Source organism: Salvelinus namaycush, chromosome 28 (genome assembly GCF_016432855.1).
Source record: "Salvelinus namaycush isolate Seneca chromosome 28, SaNama_1.0, whole genome shotgun sequence".
Lineage (NCBI taxonomy): Eukaryota > Metazoa > Chordata > Actinopteri > Salmoniformes > Salmonidae > Salvelinus > Salvelinus namaycush.
In genome coordinates this window covers 4,111,853-4,135,871 of record NC_052334.1, presented here as the reverse complement: position 1 = coordinate 4,135,871, position 24,019 = coordinate 4,111,853, and the positions used below count along the sequence as shown (strand labels likewise).

General features: G+C 45.9%; 1 protein-coding gene across 1 annotated transcript in view; it reads right to left on the bottom strand.

Moving 5' to 3' along the window:
• LOC120023558 (ninein-like) overlaps nt 1-24,019 on the bottom strand; it is a 61,671-nt gene continuing 37,652 nt past the window's right edge. The window contains exons 12-28 of the mRNA XM_038967589.1: nt 22,616-22,726; nt 21,670-21,759; nt 21,247-21,385; nt 20,464-20,588; nt 18,068-18,304; nt 16,620-17,914; nt 15,490-15,588; nt 14,631-14,700; nt 14,107-14,295; nt 12,759-12,875; nt 12,382-12,495; nt 11,795-11,941; nt 11,211-11,369; nt 10,895-11,035; nt 10,120-10,212; nt 4,304-4,402; nt 1-1,352 (exon numbers count right to left, since the gene is read on the bottom strand). Of these exons, the coding sequence (XP_038823517.1) occupies nt 1,287-1,352; nt 4,304-4,402; nt 10,120-10,212; nt 10,895-11,035; nt 11,211-11,369; nt 11,795-11,941; nt 12,382-12,495; nt 12,759-12,875; nt 14,107-14,295; nt 14,631-14,700; nt 15,490-15,588; nt 16,620-17,914; nt 18,068-18,304; nt 20,464-20,588; nt 21,247-21,385; nt 21,670-21,759; nt 22,616-22,726 (3,291 nt within the window). The 3' untranslated portion in view covers nt 1-1,286. The remainder of the gene's footprint in view (nt 1,353-4,303; nt 4,403-10,119; nt 10,213-10,894; nt 11,036-11,210; nt 11,370-11,794; nt 11,942-12,381; nt 12,496-12,758; nt 12,876-14,106; nt 14,296-14,630; nt 14,701-15,489; nt 15,589-16,619; nt 17,915-18,067; nt 18,305-20,463; nt 20,589-21,246; nt 21,386-21,669; nt 21,760-22,615; nt 22,727-24,019) is intronic.

Here is a 24,019-nt window from a genome sequence, read left to right as displayed (position 1 = left end):
GAAATGCTTTATTTCTCTTGATTATTTCCAGTGAAATACATTGTAGTGCATTTATGAAAAAGTGACATCACAGCTAAATACAAAATGGATAAACACAAAGGAATAAATATTACAATTATATTTTCCAGAAACTTAAAAAATACATTGTACAAAACTGAAATACAATACACATCATGATGATTTTAATTTAAATTTAAAAAATGAACAGAAGCACACAGAGCAATAGAGAATAAAACTGTGGTTTGACATGATCTAAAAAGACCCTGAGACGTGGATCTTATTATTTTGAGTTCAGCCTGGACTATCAAAGATCCTGAAGAACCAGAGAGACTAAACTAACATGATACACGTGATGGGAGAATATGAAACAAAGATCCTGAAGAACCAGAGACTAAACTAACATGATACACGTGATGGAACATGAATTAAAGCATTCTGATAAATATTATGAAAAATGCGTTTCATTTGTTTACAATCAAAACTGGTTGTTGGTCCTTTCGAGTGCAATACTGTTGGTAATGAACTGGTCCAGTTTACAATAAACCACAGTACTTTCAGATATACCGTACCTGTAGTGAGAGGTGAGCATGTTCGCCAACAAAAAGGTTATTAAAATCCTAAATGTGACAAAGATAAACAAAAATCTAAATCAATTGATATTGAGGGTTAAGTGCAAAAAATATCAATATGAAATATCTTGTAAAATATTTCACATAATACATTGTTGGAACAAGGAATCTACTGAAATCAGAGAATATTTCATGATCATTTGTTTGACTCAACAGTTCACCTGCTCTTAAGAGCTGAAGAAAGCACTTTGATTTGAGGAAAATAACAAAAAACTAGCCTGTTACTCTCATACGCCACCTAGTGGATGCACACACTCATTACACATCCCCTTACCCTGAGCTGTAATCGAACACCCCATTCAGATCACTGGTTATCTCCTATAAGGACGGAAGGCAGAGTAACAAGCTCCCAGAAGTTTCCTTCTTCCAGTGCTTCAAGCAAGTGGGATATGGGGAAATTCAGGGAATTCCTGGAGGATTGGGTTGGGGCTGGGGTTAGGCGAGGAGGACTGGGTTGGGGCTGGGGTTAGGCGAGGAGGACTGGGTTGGGGCTGGGGTTAGGCGAGGAGGACAGGTTTGGAGGGAGTTAGAAACTGGCAGGTAGACAATTCAGGGGAGATGAGTCTTGGAGAATCAGGTGGGGCTGGGGTTAGGAGGACAGACGGAAAGTAAGGAAACTGGACTAGGGGATGTTTGAAACTGCCAAGCTGCTGTCAGTCAGAGTCCACCGATCCTCCGGTAGCTGTCTGCATGTGCGGCCCTCTGTTCTGGCATTGCAGCACCCTGGAGAGAGAAGGCAGGTACACTTCACCAGGGCTCACCCCTCCATCCAGGCCTCTAGTCTTTTAACCTTCAAGGCTTAGCTCGGCTTTAGGTGTGCAATCTGAGCACCAACCCACACCAGAATAGAAAGTGACAGACATGGTGAATCTAGAGAAAACACAACCAAACCCAGAACGTACAACTCTTCCACACACTACGCCTGTCCCAGACAACAACAAAAAAATAATAATCTTGGTCGACGAGAGTCGTCCTGTTCTTACGAACAATCTATTGGTCGAAATGTTTAAACTGACACACACCCTATGTGTTGGAATCAAATCAACTACATATGCAGTGAGCTTGTCTGATACTTTAAGCACACCGTTCGATCACACAAATGGACTCGAGCCCGATGGTCACACTGGTATAAAAAGTGACAGCGAGTGCTTGTGTGACGGGCGTACGTTGTCTCCTCCCTACTGCAGAGAAAAGGCACCACTGCACAGTATTATTGCGCTGTCCATGCAGAAGCTGCCACATCATTACAGCCATTTAGTTTCTTACTTGTTACTGACTGAAATGTTCTGTTACTGAAATCCCTCATTTGTTAAGGGGGGGGGGGAAATTCCCCTATTCCCTCAACACTTGCTCTCTTTACACAAAACATGTAAGCATCGCGTACACGTGACGCCTGACCAAAAGCCCATCATAACCACGTCAATAAATTATAAAACCCGAACATCGTAACACTTGACAGCAAAATGGATGTGGATGACGTGAAAAAGAAACTCGAAACGGGCGAACGCTCCGGAGGGGAAGTCAGATCTGTGGAAGACATTTGACTTAGTTTAGGAAACGACTGGTGATCAAGTAAAAAGCAGGTACAGGAGGAAGTGTTGTGTGATCAAGTAAAAAGAGGGTACAGGAGGAAGTGTTGTGTGATCAAGTAAAAAGCGGGTATAGGAGGAGTTGGAGGAGTACTGGTGTTGTGTGAGTATTTGTGTGCCAAACAGTTGCTGTTAGATTACAATATTTTCTCTGACCATTTGGAACAGTGTAAACACTAAATAAGTGTACCAGAGAGAACTTGGTTCTATTTGTGATGCTTGACGCGCTGCAAGTCCCGCCTCTACAATCTCATTGGTTTTCAGGAGCATATACTCACGTGGGTGATTGAACCGAGGTCCACACTCCAACCTGCGTGTCCTCATCGCGTCCGGTGTGGGTGGACAAACTCAACACGCGTGCAATGGCGGACGCGCGAGCGGTCTGGGCAGCATGTTAGACTATTGATTCTAGACCAAATTAAAATTCTCTCTCCTCAATTTTCTTAAAACAATTCGGCTAAGGGCTTGTTTCCTCGTTTCCGCTGCTGCTGCCTCCTCCGCATTGTTCTCAATCCCAACATGCAGCTTAACATAGCAACATAGGGAAAGGCGCCAATTTTACGACGCACTGAATATTATGTTCCAGAAACACGGACAGCGAGAGGGAGAGAGCACATTTGTCATAAAATAATATTTATTAGCTTTGCGCCATTATTTTAACATAATATAACCATATACAATTTCTTAGAGTGATGGACTGTACCATCCCAGTGGCCTTTGCAATGGATTATTCCACTGAGACAGACAGGTGTTTTGTGCACCATGATAACAAAAATATATTACGACTGCTCGACTAAAGAATCTCGGTTGACCAACAGCCTATCGACCAAACAATCGACCAGTCGACTAAATGGGGTCAGCCCTACTACAAAACACACACACACTACAAAACACACACAGACGTGAGAGAACATGAAGATGGCAAGGCAGTGGGTGTGGTGATGAAACCAGGACAAAATGTCCCCGCTACAGAACCCACCCAAAAAAAGAGGCATTTCAATTCTCACTTCTATTTTCAAACATTTATATTCCCCAAAGTGAAAATGGAGGGACATTTTGTAAGGTTTCTGTGGTTCAGGTCCTATAATAATAATAATAATATAATCAAGGTGTCTGTGGTTCAGGTCCTATAATAATAATAATATAATCAAGGTGTCTGTGGTTCAGGTCCTATAATAATAATAATAATATAATCAAGGTGTCTGTGGTTCAGGTCCTATAATAATAATAATATAATCAAGGTGTCTGTGGTTCAGGTCCTATAATAATAATAATAATATCATCAAGGTGTCTGTGGTTCAGGTCCTATAATAATAATATAATCGAGGTGGCTGTGGTTCAGTTCCTATAATAATAATATAATCAAGGTGTCTGTGGTTCAGCTCCTATAATAATAATATAATCAAGGTGTCTGTGGTTCAGTTCCTATAATAATAATATAACCATGGTGTCTGTGGTTCAGCTCCTATAATAATAATATAACCAAGGTGTCTGTGGTTCAGGTCCTATAATAATAATATAATCAAGGTGTCTGTGGTTCAGTTCCTATAATAATAATATAACCATGGTGTCTGTGGTTCAGCTCCTATAATAATAATATAACCAAGGTGTCTGTGGTTCAGGTCCTATAATAATAATATAATCAAGGTGTCTGTGGTTCAGGTCCCATCAGAGTGTAATCAAGGCAGATCAGAAGAGTCAGGTATTCCCATAATCAACAGGATATGATGCAGAGCTGTAGAATGGACAGTGTATGAAGTGTGATAGTAGCAGTAAATAGCTGTTGAACACAGTGAGGGTGATGATACTGTATACTAAGTGCTAAGATTGTAGAGCACCAGATATGCCAGCTGCATTGATCGATTCAAAGAACAAGAAGGAGATCTGCGGATATATTTCCAGCTACAGGATGTGATTAGCCTGCTACAGGATGTGATTAGCCTGCTACAGGATGTGATTAGCCTGCTACAGGATGTGATTAGCCTGCTACAGGATGTGATTAGCCTGCTACAGGATGTGATTAGCCTGCTACAGGATGTGATTAGCCTGCTACAGGATGTGATGGGTAGCCCTGAGCTCTCCTACCTGCATGTTCTCTGGGTTGTGGTCGTTCTCGCAGTGTTGTCCTCTCCACTCACCAGGCATCCTACGAGGGGAGGGGGGCAGCAGACCACCCAGCTGGGCCTGGAGAGACAAGGCTGATTGTTAGGAGACGAGATGAGAAAGTCAGGAGAAAGAGAAGAGCGACAGAAAGAAGAGATACAGTCAAGAGAGAGAGAGAGAGAGTCAGGAAAGAGACGGAGGATTTGATAGGATCTCATTAGCCGATGCCAACCAACTAATGTGGGTCCGACACATTACGAAAAAGACATTAGACAAGACTTACCAATTTACATACATTTAAAAACATTAACATGGAGTGTGTAAACGCACCTATCATGTCAGTATATACACACACACACACAGGGGAGAGGCATTGTGTGTGGTGAGGTGTTGCTTTATTTGCTTTTTGAAAGCAGGTTTGCTGTTCACTTGCGCTATATAAGATGGGAGTTCACATGCACTCATGGCTCTGTATGTTTCTTGAATTTGTTCTGGACCTGGGAACTGTGCAAAGACCCCTGGTGGCATGTCTGGTGGAGTAAGTCTGCATCAGCGCTGTAATTAAGTTGACGATGCAAACAATTTGGGATTTCCCACACATGAATGTTTCTTATAAAAACAAGAAGTGACGCTGTCAGTTTTTCCTCAACTTGTTCACCAGCCGTTCATTACCAGATTCAGCTGAGGTGTAGAACGTAAGGAATGATTTGTACTAAATACAATGCTCTTAGTTTTAGAGATGTTCAGGACCAGTTTATTACTGGCCACCCATTCCAAAACAGACTCTTTGTTAAGGGTTTCAGTGAATTAATTAGCTGTGGTTGCTGACGCGTATATGGTTGAATCACCAGCATACATGGACACACATGCTTTGTTTAATTCCAGTGGCAGGTCATTGGTAAAAATAGAAAAGAGAAAGGGGCCTAGAGAGCTGCCCTGCGGTACACCACACTTTACATGTTTGACATCAGAGAGGCTTCCTTTAAAGAAAACCTTCTGAGTTCTATTAGATAGATAGCTCTGAATCCACGATATGGCAGAGGTTGAAAAGCCATAACACATACGTTAACAGGTTATGGCAATGGCAATAATATCAAATGGCTGCACTGAAATCTAACAGTACAGCTCCCCCAATCTTCTTATTACCAACTTCTTTCAACCAATAAAATCAGTCATTGTGAAACAGCACAGTTACAAATAGATGGCAAAAATAAATCAAAACTGGACGGTCTTCAGAGATAGATGGGAGGGGATGAGGGTAGCTGAAGGATGGGATTAAAACATTTTTTAAATACATTGTTTCTGTGAAATATATGTAGTATGTATAAGTGTTGTTGTCGTCGATTAAATTACTCCAACTACGGGAGGGATGGTAGGGGAACATAAAAATATATTTAAAAGAGATCTATTTACACACAGCACCAGTCAAAAGTTGAATCACCTACTCATTCCTGGGTTTCTTTATTTTTACTATTTTCTACATTTTAGAATAATAGTGAAGACATCAAAACTATGACATAACACACATGGAATGATGTGGCAACCAAGAAAGTGTTAAATCTAAATAAAAGTCAATGTGGAATTTCTTTCCTTCTTAATGCGTTTGAGCCAATCAGTCGTATTGTGACAAGGTAGCGGTGGGTTACAGAAGATAGCTCTGTTTGGTAAAAGACCAAGTCCATATTTTGGCAAGAACATCTCAAATAAGCAAAGAGAAACAACAGTCCATCATTACTTGGGCTCCCGAGTGGCGCAGCGGTCTAAGGCACTGCATCTCAGTGCTAGAGGCGTCACTACAGACCCTGGTTCGATTCCAAGCTGTAACACAACCGGCCGTGATTGGGAGTCCCATAGGGCAGCGCACAATTGGCCCAGCGTCGTCCAAGTTAGGGTTTGGCTAATTAGAGTTACCAGCCTCAGAAATTGCAGCCCAAATAAATGTGTCACAGAGTTCAAGTAACAAACACATCTCAACATCAACTGTTCAGAGGAGACTGCATGAATCAGCCCTTCATGGTCAAATTGCTGCAAAAAAAAACACTACTAAAAAGGACACAAATAAGAAGAAAAGACTTGCTTGGGCCAAGAAAGAAACACAAGCTGGTATAAATCTGTACTTTTCGTCTGATGAGTCCAAATTTGAGATTTTTGTTTCCAACCGCCGTGTCTTTGTAAGACGCAGAGAAGGTGAACGGGTGATCTCTGCAGGCGTGGTTCTCACCGTGAAGCATGGAGGAGAAGGTGTTGTGATGGTGTTGGGGTGCTTGCTGGTGACACTGTCTGATTTATTTAGAATTCAAGGCACACTTCACCAGCATGGCTACCACAGCATTCTGCAGTGATACTCCAGCCATCTATCACTTGTTTTTGAACAGGACAATGACCCAACACACATCCAGGCTGTGTAAGGGCTATTTGACCAAGAAGGAGAGTGATGGAGTGCTGCATCAGATGGAAGACCTGGCCTCCACAATCACCCGACCTCAACCCAATTGAGATGGTTTGGGATGAGTTGGACCGCAGAGTGAAGGAAAATCAGCGCCCAGCATATGTGGGAAGTCTTAAGACTTTTGGAAAAGCATTCCAAGTGAAGCTGGTTGAGAGAATGCCAAGAGAGTGCAAAGCTGTCATCAAGGCCAAGGGTGGCTACTTTGATGAATCAAAAATAAATGTTGATTTGTTTAACACTTTTTTGGTTACTACATGATTCCATATGTGTTGTTTCATAGTGTTGATGTCGTCACTATTATTCTACAATGTAGAAAATAGTAAAAACAATGAAAAACCCTTGAATGAGTAGGTGTCCAAAATTTTGACTGGTACTGTATATATGGGGGATGGGAAATGCAGACAATTACATTGATGGAAGCTATAATCTACCCAGTTAAAAAATATATATTTAGTAATTTGTGTCAGTGTATGTTGAGTGACCTTCTCTATAAGCATGCTGAAGGTCTATTTTGAATCGTTTACAGAGAAATAGCATTGTATTTGGTCAAACATTTTTTACCAACAGTTTGCTAAGACCTGGCAGCAAGCTTATAGGTCTGCTGATAAACCTGTAAAGGCCGCTTTACCACTCTTGGGTAGTGGAATTACTTTGGCTTCCCTCCAGGCCTGAGGACAAAGACTTTCCTATAGGCTCAGATTAAAATTATGACAGATAGGAGTGGCTATAGAGTCAGCTAACATTCTCAGTAGCTTTCCATCGAAGTTGTCAATGCCAGGAGGTTTGTCATTATTGATCGATAACAATTTTTCCACCTCTCCCACACAAAAACAGACTTAAATGTTTTCAAAATATATATTAAACATTTTTTTATAAAAATATCACATTTACATTTAAACTGAAATATTACATTTTACATAAGTATTCAGACCCTCTACTCAGTACTTTGTTGAAGCAACTTTGGCAGCGATTACAGCCTAGAGTCTTCTTGGGACGCAACAAACTTGGCACACCTGTATTTGGGGAGTTTCTCCATTCTTCTCTGCAGATTCTCTCAAGCTCTGTCAGGTTGGATGGGGAGCATCGCTGCACAGCTATTTTCAGGTCTCTCCAGAGATGTTCGATTGGGTTCAAATCCGGGCTCTGGTTGGGCCACTCCTGCGTTGTCTTGGCTGTGTGGTTAGGGTCGTTGTCCTGTTGGAAAGGTGAACCTTCGCCCCAGTCTGAGGTCCTGAGCGCTCTGGAGCAGGATTTCATCAAGGATCTCTGTACTTCTCTCATGGTCTGAGAGTCCTTTAGGTGCCTTTTGGCAAACTCCAAGCGTACCGTCGTGTGCCTTTTACTGAGGAGTGGCTTCCGTCTGGCCACTCTACCAAAAAGGCCTGATTGGTGGAGTGCTGCAGAGATGATCGTCGTTCTGGAAGGTTCTCCCATCGCCACAGAAGAACTCTGGAGCCCTGACAGAGTGACCATCGGGTTCTTGGTCACCTCCCTGACCAAGGCCCTTCTCCCCCAATTGCTCAGTTTGACCAGGCGGCCAGCTCTAGGAAGAGTCTTGGTGGTTCCAAACTTCTTCCATTTAAGAATGATGGAGGCCACTGTGTTCTTGGGGACCTTCAATGATGTAGAATGTTTTTGATGCCCTTCCCCAGATCTTTGCATCAACACAATCCTCTGAGCTCTACGGACAATTCCTTCAACCTCATGGCTTGGTTTTGCTTTGACATGCACCGTCAACTGTGGGACCTTATATATAGACCTTATCCTTTCCAAATCATGTCCAATCAAATTAATTTACCACAGATGGACTCCAATCAAGTTGTAGAAACATCAAGGATGACCAATGGAAACAGGACGCACCGGGGCTCAATGTCCAGTCTCATAGCAAAAGGTCAGAATACTAATGTAAATAAGGTATTTGTTTTAAAATGTTTTATAAATATGCAACATTTTCTAAAAACTGTTTTTACTTTGTCATTATGGGCTATTGCGTGTAGATTTTTGTATTTAATCCATTTTAGAATAAGGCTGTAACGTAACAAAATGTGGAAAAAGGGAAGGGGTCTGAATACTTTCTGAATGCACTGTATAAACCCTATCGTATGTTAGAAATAAGGTCATGAAATCAATAACTTACTAAGTCTACATATATTAATTTGGGCTATTTTCAGCCCTTTCCTGGGTAGCTTATCAGAGATGGACAATATGGAAAAGAGCAAACAAAGCAAGAGGAGAAAAAGACAAACAGTTGGTGTGTGTTTGTGCTGCGGGGTTGAACCCATAGGCTTGACTCTCTCATCCCTTCCAGGCTTCTGGGAGGGAGGGTGGACAATGTTCCTGTTATAGAGGATGTTAGCAATGTCCCCACACGCTCAGGCAGCTTTCATGGCTGGGATAAGTTTGTTTTTCTTCTGGCGCACAGCGTACGTTCCGCTTACGTTGTCGTCTCTTTCCAGAACAGCCTACCTTGTCCTTGAACCTCACGAACTTGACCACTATCTGCCTGGGCCTGTCACCTGGGCCGGTGGTGGGTTTTCCAGTCCTGTGGGTGCGCTCCACCTCAATCTTCCTGTGGTCCATCTTCAGTTTCTCCAAGATAATTTTCCTCACTTTGTGTTCAGACTCTGTCCACGACTCATGTGGAGTCTGCAATTCCGTCCACAACCATGTTGTTCCACCTTGATTGTCCCTCAAGATAGTCTGATTAATCTGTCATTGTTATCATGGATTCAGATACAGAACTGATGTCCTCTCTCAATGACGTACAGATTGCTGTCATCTTGCTGTTCTCCTGTTTAAACTCATTGAGCTGACCCTGGGAGAACTGCAAACTGTTCTTCAGGTCCTGGACCTCTCTGGTCAGGTCGTCCATTATTTTAGGAGTTGAATCCACCAGCATCTGGACAAAACACTCTAGAAGCTATTTTCTTGTTGCAACAACTGCTTGTAGAACTATATTTAGTTTGAGAGAGAGTCGGGAGAGAGACGGAGGGAGGAGAGAGAGTCGGGAGAGAGACGGAGAAAAAGCAAGACGGTGAGAGAGTAGAGACAGGAGACATAATGTAGAGTGGGAGGGATAGACCGAGACAGATGGATAGAGGCTGTGTTAAAGAGGGGACAAGTGGATTGGGACAGGAGGCGCCAGTGCTAGGCAAACTTTCATAGTGTTTCTGTAAAATTATTAGTGTTATGTAAAAAAATTATATTTTTACTATTTATATTGGAAATGACAGAAGAGTAAGGAAGAGGGAGAAAGGTGACATTAAAAAGAGGACAGATGTATGACAGGTAGATTAAAGTCCAGAGTACAAGTGAAGGAGAAGTTAGGGAAGGTTGGCAGAGAACTGACCTCCAGAAGCCAGGCCTGTAGTGGAACCTGTTGGGTCTTCAGCCCCTCATTCTCCTGACGTAGACTCTCCAGCTCTCGCTGAACCTCACACACCTGCAAACCACACCATCACGCCGAGCACACAAGACCATCAGATAACAAGGAAAGACGCATCCTTTATAAACAGACCATGTCAAAAGCCGACTGGTTCAGGAATACAGGTTGCTTGTGAATTATAAGCTTTCCTTTTCTACACAGGTTGATATTGATGTAGAGGGAAAGTGTCACTCAACCAGTCAACCAGCTGGCGCTCGCTAGCCAACCAGCTGGCGCTCGCTAGCCAACCAATCAATCAGCTGGCGCTCGCTAGCCAACCAATCAATCAGCTGGCGCTAGCTAGCCAACCAATCAATCAGCTGGCGCTAGCTAGCCAACCAATCAATCAGCTGGCGCTAGCTAGCCAACCAATCAATCAGCTGGCGCTAGCTAGCCAACCAATCAATCAGCTGGCGCTAGCTAGCCAACCAATCAATCAGCTGGCGCTAGCTAGCCAACCAATCAATCAGCTGGCGCTAGCTAGCCAACCAATCAATCAGCTGGCGCTAGCTAGCCAACCAATCAATCAGCTGGCGCTAGCTAGCCAACCAATCAATCAGCTGGCGCTAGCTAGCCAACCAATCAATCAGCTAGCGCTAGCTAGCCAGCCAACCAATCAATCAGCTAGCGCTAGCTAGCCAGCCAACCAATCAATCAGCTAGCCAATCAGGTGTAAGAGTAGATCCTCCTGTAAGATGACCTTGTTCTGAGCAGAGAGTAGCTCCTGATGCATCCCGTCCAGCTCTCTCTTCAGAGCAGTCTTCTCCTGTTCTACAGTCTTCCCCACGCTGGACTGGCCCTGCTGTTTCTGCTGCTTCACGGTTAAGATGGCTGCCTCCAGCTGTGAGGAGATGATACAGGGTTTGAAAGAGGTATTCATACGCAGGGTGTACCGCTGTCCTCTAAACCTCAAAACATAAAAGATCTTGAGACATTGAGTCAGATTTGATTATGTTGATATTTTGTCAAAGGGATGAATGAGTCTGTCACATCCATCCCTTCCTCTGTAATCTCACCTTTTCCCTGGTGTGGTGGAGCTCCATGGTCAGCCTCTCGTTCTCCTGCCTCAGCAGCTGCTGTTCCTGTTCCATCAGCCTGGCCAGCTCGTCCTGGTACAGCTTCTTATGCTGGCTCTGGTATCCGCTGGAGTGCAGGGCCATCTCCAGAACCTGGTTCTGATTCAGGAAAACCCATCAGACGTCACAATAACAAATCAGCTGAGAGACTGAGCATTCTCTGACACATAGAAATATACTATAAGGGACAAAGCTGCTCAGACCACAGCAATTTGACTGGATGCCTGTTTTAGTATTTCTATAGCAACCGAACCACCATTCGTTATAGTGATTAGAGAAATAGAATGACTAGAACTGACCAACCTGAAGCCAGCCAATCAACTAACCAACCTGAAGCCAGCCAGCCAACCAACCAACCAGAAGCCAGCCAGCCAACCAACCAACCAGAAGCCAGCCAGCCAGCCAGCCAATCAACTAACCAACCTGAAGCCAGCCAATCAACTAACCAACCAATCAACCTGAATCCAGCCAGCCAACCAAACAAACAAGCCAGCCAATCAACGTGTCATCATAGTAAACCTCACCTTATCGTTGCCGTTCTGCAGCTGTTTGTGCAGTGACATCACTTCCTGTTTGAGGGCGTCCTTCTCTTGCTGTGACACGCGGTGGTCTGACTTGAGACGGGCGCTCTGGAGGTTAACAGACCGAAGACTTTCCTCCAACACCTGGTTCTGAGAGAGACCACCTTGGTCATGAATAGGGTTGCAAAATTCCCCTAACTTTCCTTAAAGTCCCCGGTTTCCCAGAAATCCTGGTTGGAGGAGTCCGGATTTCCTGATTATTCCCTTGTGATTCAGGAATCCTCCAACAAGGATTTCTTGGAAACTTGAGGAATTTTACATGAATACTGACTGACACTACAAAGCATATTGACTAAACACACAAATCAACAGGAGTCATAGAATTAGTGAATTATTGCATAATTAGTGTACATTATAATTGATGATGATATAGAATGAAAGTAGTAACTATTTTAATTGTAGATCATTACTGTGTCATAAGTGGTTGACAAGGGTACGTCCCAAAAGGCACCCTCTAATTCCCTATAACAGTGCACTACTATTGACCAGGCAGTGTAAAGCGTTGCCCCGACTGAACAGAGCATCCTTACCCTCTCCTGAGACTTGGCTAGCTGGTTGCGTAATCCCTGGGTGTGTTTTTCCATAGCCTTGCGTTCCTGCAGGAGGAGAGAGAGCTGGCACTCTACAGCCCCCATCTTAGCCACCTACAGGTGGACACAGCGAAGAGGAGTGTGGTTTTATATACCGTATAACCAATTTAACCATAATGTGCCCTAAACCCCTACATCCATGTGTAACATACTCTATATAATATACAGTAACTGCTAGTAGGTATCTGCAGGTCTCTCTTGCAAAATACTAAACTAACCTGGATAAATAAAAGTTTAATAATAAAATAAAAAATGAGTTAAAGGATGATTCTATTTGATTTTTATTACATAATGTTTATCATCTGCTCACGTCTCACCTTATCTCCGAGGGTGTTGAGTTGTAGCACCAGCTGGGCCTTGCCCTCCTCTAGAAGTACAGTCCCTTCCACAGCGTTGGTCAGCTCCGCCTCCAGGGCAGACACACACACTGCCATCTGATACAGGACAACAAGTCGTTAGGACCCCAACGGCTTTTTCTCTATTTATCCTCTATCCTCAACTCCTACTTAAAACGCATCGGAGAAGAAAGCCAGAGAGAGCAGGGACATGTAGTAATCTTGTCCAATGCATTTTTTGAGGAAGAGGAACGAGGAGGAATCGAACAAAAATGAGTTGAGAAACAGGTCGTGACTACAATCAAAAGCCTTAAAGGGATAGTTTGGGGATTTTGTCAATGAAGTCCTTTATCAACTTCCCCAGAGTGAGATGGACTCGTACCATTTTTTACTCTAGATAAGCATTTGCTTGTTAACCTACTTCTAACTTCTTTCATACTGGACTCAGAGACATAACATTATCACTCCACGCCCCAGACCCTGGCTCCACGAGAGGGCTTAGCCCCCCCCCCCCCCCCCAGTTGGAACTTGAGCCCCCTCAAGTTTTAGTTTTATGTCCCAATAGAAAATACGAGTGACACAGATTGTGCACCAACCCATCTCCACTGTGTCAGCACCATGGACATGTAGGGGGGGGGGGGGGGGGGCTATGGAAAGCCACTGGGGCGGTTAGGTATGACTCCTTTGGGCTTCCATAAAAAGCAAGAAAAAAATAAAATGCTTCTAATCTGTGGTATTCCAAGTGAATAACGTGATACGCTTCCACCTGTAATATTTTAATTTATAAGGGCGGGGTCAAGTTAACCGTTGAAGCTGCTTCACTCTGCCTCACGCCACTCACTACAGAGTTCAGTTAGCTTCTTAGCTAGCTGTAAAAAGTGTTAAGTGTTATTAGCCATAGCCTATTTAGTTCGAACAAGCATTATTATGGTGTACGGCTGCATTCACATAGGGTGATTCACCTATTACAAACATCCCATCTTGCAGCCTATATTCATTACCAAAATGGCCTTGCTTGGTGTCTAGGGCGCTGTCCATTGTGCTGATACAGATTGACACCAAACTATCATTTAAAAAGCACTCAATCAATGGTTTTGGCATTTTAACTTTGTTTAATGTGGTATAGTGTGATATAAGCAGAATTCAACATAATACTAATCCAAGAACCCCCCCCAAAATTGTGCCCCTCCCCCCGATTTCAACTGCACCCTTAGTCCCTTTATCCCGGAACTGGGTTTGCCACAACTTAACCTGCCTCTGGGAAGTAGATAAGGACTTCACTGCCAAAATCCTGAACCATCCCTTTAAAAACCACTATGTCATGATTTACCTTCATCCTCTCATCCCCAGGTACAGTACGTTGCTGGTCTCTGACAGCCTCCAGTCTCTCACTCTGTCTGAGCAGTTCCCCCAGCTGTTGGCTCCACCCCTCCACTCCTGCTGCATTCTGGGCGTTCTTCTCCGACAGCAGCCCGTTCTCATCCTCCAGCTGCTGACTGCGGAGACGAAGCACTGAGATCTACGGGGGGGGGGGGGGGATGCAGATTTAGGGGTCGTCCCAAATGGAACCCTATATAGTGCACTACTTTGTAACCAGGGCCTGCACCCCATTCCCCTATATAGTGCACAACTTTTTACCTACTTCCTATATAGTGCACTACTTTGTAACCAGGGCCTGCACCCTATTCCCTGGTCAAAAGTAGTTCACTATATAGAGAAAAATGGCACCTTTTCTGACACCATGTTTTGCCACAAAGGAACAACAGTCTTAAGTGCAATGCACAGCCCCTAGAACCAAGTAAAAGGTCAAAGTTAATATCGCTAATAAAGTCAGTTGGTTTACTGCCGTCCTACCTGTCTCTTGAAACTCTCTGCCTTCTTTTGCGCAGAATGCTTCTCCTTCCTGAAATGCTCCAGTTTCAAGCTAAGGGGGCGAAGAAAAGTGCAAGTTCAACGACCCAATGAAATGAAAAATATAGTTGTACCATACTATGGGCTTCGATACTCTACATCAGTGTTTCTTAGTCCTGGTCCTGGGGACTTAGTGGTTCACATTTGAGTTTTTGCCCAGGCACTAACACACCTGCTCATTCCACTAATCAAAATCGGTCAACTACTGTGATTATTATTATTTGACCATGCTGGTCATTTATGAACATTTGAACATCTTGGCCATGTTCCGTTATAATCTCCACCCGGCACAGCCAGAAGAGGACTGGCCACCCCTCATAGCCTGGTTCCTCTCTAGGTTTCTTCCTAGGTTTTGGCCTTTCTAGGGAGTTTTTCCTAGCCACCGTGCCTTCTACACCTGCATTGCTTGCTGTTTGGGGTTTTAGGCTGGGTTTCTGTACAGCACTTTGAGATATCAGCTGATGTACGAAGGGCTACATAAATAAATTTGATTTGATTTGATCAAACGCTTGATAAGCTGATTAGTTGAATCAGGTGTGTAAGTGCTAGCAGTGATGTAGCGGTTAAAAGAAAATGAGGTGGATAAACTCTGATCGCCAGTTACAGTGGAGAAAGCTATGCTCCCTATAGTTTCAATGCATTTTTTGGCAAAAGGTGAGTAACCTGCCTTTACTTGTGTTTAACCTCCACTACACCAGGGAAGAGTGCAAGGGTAAAAAAATTAATTATTATTATTATTTTTTTTTTTAAATGGTCCCCAGGAGCAGAAGACACTGCTGTACATGAACATGAGGTTTCTTACAGCATCTCCTCTTGGCTGTCTCTCAGGTCCTCTTCCTTCAGCGTTGAGATCTTCTGTCTGAGTAAAAGGTTCTCCTCTACTAGACGACCCGCCTCACGCCTACAGCCAACAGAGGATAAACAGGAAGTCAGGAACAGAAGATCTGTACTATGAAACAAAGATAAATAATGATAGTAAAAAGCTGTGGAGCTTAAAGGAAATGTTGGGCAAAAAGGCAAACTCGTCACCATCTTTCATTACAAAATCCACTGATATTGCCAACTACTTCAATGATTTTATATATATAGCCTGGCGAAGCGGTTTCATGATTTTATATATATAGCCTGGCGAAGCGGTTTCATGATTTTATATATATAGCCTGGCGAAGCGGTTTCATGATTTTTATATATATAGCCTGGCGAAGCGGTTTCATGATTTTTATATATATATAGCCTGGCGAAGCGGTTTCATGATTTTTATATATATAGCCTGGCGAAGCGGTTTCATGATTTTTATATATATAGCCTGGCGAAGCGGTTTCATGATTTTTATATATATAGCCTGGCGAAGCGGTTTCATGATTTTTATATATATATAGCCTGGCGAAGCGGTTTCATGATTTTTATATATATATAGCCTGGCGAAGCGGTTTCATGATTTTTATATATATATAGCCTGGCGAAGCGGTTTCATGATTTTTATATATATATATATATAGCCTGGCGAAGCGGTTTCATGATTTTTATATATATATATATATATATAGCCTGGCGAAGCGGTTTCATGATTTTATATATATAACCTGGCGAAGCGGTTTCATGATTTTTATATATATAGCCTGGCGAAGCGGTTTCATGAGCTGACTGAATGGAAGCTGATAATGACCTTTTTACGCCATTTGTCTCGGGAAGAAATTACTAGTCCTCACTGTTCGAGACCAAGCCGAGTACAAATGTATCCGACACAGAAACAAGACCGAGACACTCGATATGTGGTCTCCAAACAGGTCTCAACTACTTCAACACTGACATTAAGTAAACGCGATTAAGGTTTTTAAATGGACAAATAGTCAATGCTGGGACATAAACCCTAAACAATGTAACAAAGGAAATAGTTTATAAGCTGATTTAATTACAGTTAGACAGTCTTACCTTTTCTCAGCGATGTCCTCCCGCAGTTCATCCCGTAGACCGCTGAGCTGTTCTCTCTCCTCATGGTGTTTGGCACTCAGTTCCTGCATGGCCTGTCTGTGGGCCTCCTTTAGGCTCTGCCTCTCCTCCTGCAGCCGCTCCTGAAACAACCCCTCATAGTCCCCCTCCAGCTGGAGTCTCTCCCTGTCCCAGTTCTCCCTCAGCCTCCTCTCAGTCTCCTCCTGCTGCTTCAGGTGCTCCTCGGCTAACCTGGTGAGGAGAGCCGCCTCATGACACTTCTGAAGCCGAGCTCGTTCCAGCTCCCACTGCTCAGTGAGCCTGGCCTCCCTGTTCTGCTGCTCCTTGACGAGTCGTAACATCGCCTCCTCTAACATGGTCTGCAGCGACTCGTTATTCCGCTTGTTCAACTGAGCCTTCTCCCTCTCCCACTCCTCCATGAGTCTCATCTCCAGCTCCTCTATCCTAGCCTTCACTGTCTCCTCGTGGCTCTGCTGTAACTCCAGCTTCTCCCTCTCCCACTCCTCCATGAGTCTCATCTCCAGCTCCTCTATCCTAGCCCTCACTGTCTCCTCGTGGCTCTGCTGTAACTCCAGCTTCTCCCTCTCCCACTCCTCCATGAGTCTCATCTCCAGCTCCTCTCGCTCCACCTGCAAACTGACACTCACCTCCTCTATCCTAGCCTTCACTGTCTCCTCGTGGCTCTGCTGTAACTCCAGCTTCTCCCTCTCCCACTCCTCCACGAGTCTCATCTCCAGCTCCTCTATCCTAGCCTTCACTGTCTCCTCGTGGCTCTGCTGTAACTCCAGCTTCTCCCTCTCCCACTCCTCCATGAGTCTCATCTCCAGCTCCTCTCGCTCCGCCTGCAAACTGACACTCACCTCCTCTATCCTAGCCTTCACTGTCTCCTCGTGGCTCTGCTGTAACTCCAGCTTCTCCCTCTCCCACTCCTCCATGAGTCTCATCTCCAGCTCCTCTATCCTAGCCTTCACTGTCTCCCCGTGGCTCTGCTGTAACTCCAGCTTCTCCCTCTCCCACTCTTTTAACAGCCTCATCTCCACCTCCGCCCTCTCCTCCTGTAGCTTCCCCCGCTCTTCTTCCATCCTGGTCAAAAGGATCTCTTTGTGCTCCTCGTCCAGCTTGTTGAGTTCGGCGACATGTAGTTTCCTCAGTTCCTGCATCTCTGTGTCCAGGCCGAGCTCAGCCTTCGCCTGTTGGGCCTCCAGCTCCTTCAGCTGCTCCTCCAGGTCGGCAGCCTGGGTGTGGGCCTCTAGGAGCTGCTGCTTCAGGCTGCTCACCTAATATAATCAAATAATGGAATAGACGCCATTTACCAGACTTATCACTGAGCGCATACATTTTCGTATGGGTGGCCCCAGCAAGAAATCGAACCCATAATTCCCTGCAAGTGCCATGCTTTAACCAACTGGGTCACACAGTCCTCTACTCACTTCGTCCTCTTGCTGGTGCTCCAGCTCTTCCCTCTCCCCAGCCTGCCTCTGCTCCAAGCCAGCCCGCTCCTCCTCTGCCTGCTCTAGCTGGGCCTGGAGCTCCAGGGCTCTGTTCTGGCTGCTGGACATCTCCACGTGTAGAGCCTGGATATCCTCCATGTACTGCAGAGACAAGGCTGCCTTCTGGGTCTCCAGGTCAGTCTTCTGCTCCTCCACCTTCTGGTCAAATTCACTCACCTGTAATGACATGGGGGAAATCATATCCAGCTATATCAGAACAAAACATTGCAGTGTGGTCTGTGTGGCCCAGGTTTGTGGTTAGAGCCGCTAACCCTGGCGTACATACACACACATCTAGCTACACCTAGTCTGTCTCCAATAAAGGAGTGGGGACTGCCCCATCTAGCTACACCCAATCTGTCTCCGACAAAGGAGTGGGGACTGCCCCATCTAGCTACACCCAATCTGTCTCCGATAAAGGAGTGGAGACTGCCCCATCTAGCTACACCCAATCTGTCTCCGATAAAGGAGTGGGGACTGCCCCATCTAGCTACACCCAATCTGTCTCCGACAAAGGAGTGGGGACTGTCCCATCTAGCTACACCCAATCTGTCTCCGATAAAGGAGTGGAGACTGTCCCATCTAGCTACACCCAATCTGTCTCCGATAAAGGAGTGGGGACTGCCCCATCTAGCTACACCCAATCTGTCTCCGACAAAGGAGTGGGGACTGCCCCATCTAGCTACACCCAATCTGTCTCCGACAAAGGAGTGGGGACTGCCCCATCTAGCTACACCCAATCTGGCTCCGATAAAGGAGTGGAGACTGCCCCATCTAGCTACACCCAATCTGTCTCCGATAAAGGAGTGGGGACTGCCCCATCTAGCTACACCCAGTCTGTCTCTCCGATAAAGGAGTGGGGACTGCCCCATCTAGCTACACCCAGTCTGTCTCTCCGATAAAGGAGTGGGGACTGCCCCATCTAGCTACACCCAGTCTGTCTCTCCGATAAAGGAGTGTGGACTGCCCCATCTAACTAGACCCAATCTGTCTCTGATAAAGGAGTGGGGACTGCCCCATCTAGCTACACCCAATCTGTCTCTGATAAAGGAGTGTGGACTGCCCCATCTAGCTAGACCCAGTCTGCCTCTCCGATAAAGGAGTGGGGACTGCCCCATCTAGCTACACCCAATCTGTCTCTGATAAAGGAGTGGGGACTGCCCCATCTAGCTACACCCAATCTGTCTCCGATAAAGGAGTGGGGACTGCCCCATCTAGCTACACCCAATCTGTCTCTGATAAAGGAGTGGGGACTGTCCCATCTAGCTACACCCAGTCTGTCTCCGACAAAGGAGTGGGGACTGCCCCATCTAGCTACACCCAATCTGTCTCCGACAAAGGAGTGGGGACTGCCCCATCTAGCTACACCCAATCTGTCTCCGATAAAGGAGTGGAGACTGTCCCATCTAACTACACCCAATCTGTCTCCGATAAAGGAGTGGGGACTGCCCCATCTAGCTACACCCAATCTGTCTCCGACAAAGGAGTGGGGACTGCCCCATCTAGCTACACCCAATCTGTCTCCGACAAAGGAGTGGGGACTGCCCCATCTAGCTACACCCAATCTGTCTCCGATAAAGGAGTGGAGACTGCCCCATCTAGCTACACCCAATCTGTCTCCGATAAAGGAGTGGGGACTGCCCCATCTAGCTACACCCAATCTGTCTCCGATAAAGGAGTGGGGACTGCCCCATCTAGCTACACCCAGTCTGTCTCTCCGATAAAGGAGTGGGGACTGCCCCATCTAGCTACACCCAGTCTGTCTCTCCGATAAAGGAGTGTGGACTGCCCCATCTAACTAGACCCAGTCTGTCTCTCCGATAAAGGAGTGGGGACTGCCCCATCTAGCTACACCCAATCTGTCTCTGATAAAGGAGTGGGGACTGCCCCATCTAGCTACACCCAATCTGTCTCTGATAAAGGAGTGGGGACTGCCCCATCTAGCTACACCCAATCTGTCTCTGATAAAGGAGTGGGGACTGTCCCATCTAGCTACACCCAGTCTGTCTCTCCAATAAAGGAGTGGGGACTGCCCCATCTAGCTACACCCAATCTGTCTCCGATAAAGGAGTGGGGACTGCCCCATCTAGCTACACCCAGTCTGTCTCCGATAAAGGAGTGGGGACAGCCCCATCTAGCTACACCCAATCTGTCTCTCCGATAAAGGAGTGGGGACAGCCCCATCTAGCTACACCCAGTCTGTCTCCGATAAAGGAGTGGGGACAGCCCCATCTAGCTACACCCAATCTGTCTCTCCAATAAAGTAAACATGGCACAGTGAAATACGGATTGCTTTAGGAATTCTGTCGAAACACTGCTAGATATTTAAGTGTCACCTTGCTCTCCAGCTGAGCCTTTAGATCCTCCATCTCTTGGAGGTGCTTCTCTTTCAGCTGCTCCAGCATCATCTCTGCCTCCAGGCTCATGTTGAACAATGGCTGGCCCTCCTCCGAGCCCAGGCCTGGGGACAATCAAATGCATTTTTCCTCCTCATCAGCAGTTCACACAAAGTGTAATTTTTTTTTTTTTTTTACAGATACCCGGCATAAAAAACGTCAAATAAGCAATGCCGAAGCACAGTGGCCAGGATAAATTCCCTCGAAGGAAGGAAACTAGGAAGAAACCTAGAGAGTAACCATGCTCAGAGGGATGGCCAGTCCTCTTCTGGCTGTACTGGCAAACAGACAGGTGAGGAAGGAGCTACTAACAAGCTCATGTTCTTTAGCTAATCAATATGTTTGACTACATAGCTGTTCTACTGGGCAATATCACTGATCTTAAAAAATATATATATATACAAAAATCTCCTTGCATCCAAATAACTAGTGATGTGATTACGTGATCAAGATGAACGATTCTACATCTTGCCTTGCTCAAGCAGCATCTCTATGTCCAGAAACCCTGTAAACGTCTACTCTGAAAGTCATAGGACATGTCTGGGGACTTTCAGAGAAGACGTCTGGGGACTTTCAGAGAAGACGTCTGCAGGGTATCTGGACATAGAGATACATATATAAGGTCAAAAGAAGTGCACTACATAAGGAAATAGGGTGTCATTTAGGACGTAACCCACCCCCAAATGCTGTATGAGTTCAAACCGATGTTCTGCTTCACTGTACCTGGGTCTGACTCCATGCCAGGACTCGTACTCCCCAGCTCCTCAGAGAGCGAGGGTTTGAGACAGGGCTGAGAGGTGCGGCCCAAGTTGTGGTACTCCTGCAGCTCTGCTTGAAGCTCATCAATACGATCCTGCAGCTCCTGTCACAAACACATTCACAATAAAATCAGTCAAAACAAATATTAGTAATAAAAAAATAAATAAATAGGCAACCTACCTCTGAAGTAGTATGTTTACAGTTAGTTGATGGATTGATAGTTTTAATGATTCGTTGATGGATTGGTTCCAGTGAGACCTATTACCCCGGCCCTGCCTCGGTCTGCCCTGCCTCGGTCTGCCCTGCCTCGGTCTGCCCTGCCTCGGTCTGCCCTGCCTCGGTCTGCCCTGCCTCGGTCTGCCCTGCCTCGGTCTGCCCTGTGCTTACCCGGCACTGTTCCTCATAGCTGCTGCGGAGCCGTCCGAGACGCTCCTCCTGTAGGAAGAACTCTGCACTTCCTGGGTCCAGGTCCCCAAACTGAGGAAACAGAACCAGAACTTCTTACAGACAGATACTTCAGAATAGATATAGATTCTCATTCCATTAAACAGAACTGAAAAACATGTGACAGATTACTATGGACATCTACTACAGTACATGTATATTATTGAAACGGGGCTCGAAAACGGGGCCCTTAGCGACTGCTAGCCCCCAAAAACGGGGCCCTTAGCGACTGCTAGCCCCCAAAAACGGGGCCCTTAGCGACTGCTAGCCCCCAAAAACGGGGCCCTTAGCGACTGCTAGCCCCCAAAAACGGGGCCCTTAGCGACTGCTAGCCCCCAAAAACGGGGCCCTTAGCGACTGCTAGCCCCCAAAAACGGGGCCCTTAGCGACTGCTAGCCCCCAAAAACGGGGCCCTTAGCGACTGCTAGCCCCCAAAAACGGGGCCCTTAGCGACTGCTAGCCCCCAAAAACGGGGCCCTTAGCGACTGCTAGCCCCCAAAAACGGGGCCCTTAGCGACTGCTAGCCCCCAAAAACGGGGCCCTTAGCGACTGCTAGCCCCAAAAACGGGGCCCTTAGCGGGCGCTAGCCCCAAAAACGGGGCCCTTAGCGACTGCTAGCCCCAAAAACGGGGCCCTTAGCGACTGCTAGCCCCAAAAACGGGGCCCTTAGCGACTGCTAGCCCCAAAAACGGGGCCCTTAGCGACTGCTAGCCCCAAAAACGGGGCCCTTAGCGACTGCTAGCCCCAAAAACGGGGCCCTTAGCGACTGCTAGCCCCAAAAACGGGGCCCTTAGCGACTGCTAGCCCCAAAAACGGGGCCCTTAGCGACTGCTAGCCCCAAAAACGGTTAATGTCAAAACACAATACTGTAGGAGAGAAAGGTCTTTACCTTTTCCTTCAGGATGTTATCCAGATTCTTCTGCAGTTCGCTGACTTGGCTCTCTGCCTTTAACAGTTTCTCAGTGCTGTCCAGCAGCTCCATCTCCAGACACCTACTTTCCTGAAGTTAGAGTGAGGGTCAACGTGAGAAGTGAGGGTCAACGTGAGAAGTGAGGGTCAACGTGAGAAGTGAGGGTCAACGTGAGAAGTGAGGGTTAACATGAGGGTTAACGTGAGAAGTGAGGGTTAACGTGAGAAGTGAGGGTCAACGTGAGAAGTGAGGGTCAACGTGAGAAGTGAGGGTCAACGTGAGAAGTGAGGGTCAACGTGAGAAGTGAGGGTCAACGTGAGAAGTGAGGGTCAACGTGAGAAGTGAGGGTCAACGTGAGAAGTGAGGGTCAACGTGAGAAGTGAGGGTCAACGTGAGAAGTGAGGGTTAACGTGAGAAGTGAGGGTTAACATGAGGGTTAACGTGAAAAGTGAGGGTTAACGTGAGGGTTAACGTGAGGGTTAACGTGAGAAGTGAGGGTTAATGTGAGAAGTGAGGGTTAACGTGAGAAGTGAGGGTTAACGTGAGAAGTGAGGGTTAAGTGTGTGGGTTCAAATAAAATATGTATATTTTTTGTCACATATTTAGCAAACAACAGGTGTAGACTAACAGTGAAATGCTTCCTTACGGGCCCTTTGCCAACGATGGAAAGTTTTTAAAACATGCCACGGCTATATACAGGAAGTACCAGGTACTACCCCGGCTACATACAGGGAGTACCAGGTAACGCCACGGCTACATACAGGGAGTACCAGGTAACGCCACGGCTACATACAGGAAGTACCAGGTACTACCCCGGCTACATACAGGGAGTACCAGGTAACGCCACGGCTACATACAGGAAGTACCAGGTAACGCCCCGGCTACATACAGGAAGTACCAGGTAACGCCCCGGCTACATACAGGAAGTACCAGGTAACGCCCCGGCTACATACAGGCAGTACCAGGTAACGCCACGGCGATATACAGGAAGTACCAGGTAATGCCACAGCTATATACAGGAGGTACCGGTACTGAGTTGATGTGCAGGGGTACGCGGTAATTGAGGTAGATATGTACCGTTGAAGTCAGAAGTCTGTGTGTTAGTTACCGTGACAGTGAGTGAGTGAGAGGTGGTCTGTGTTAGTTACCGTGACAGTGAGTGAGTGAGAGGTGGTCAATGTGTTAGTTACCGTGACAGTGAGTGAATGAGAGGTGGTCAATGTGTTAGTTACCGTGACAGTGAGTGAGTGAGTGGTGGTCAATGTGTTAATTACCTTGACAGTGAGTGAGTGACAGGTGGTCTGTGTTAGTTACCGTGACAGTGAGTGAGTGAGAGGTGGTCAATGTGTTAGTTACCGTGACAGTGAGTGAGTGAGAGGTGGT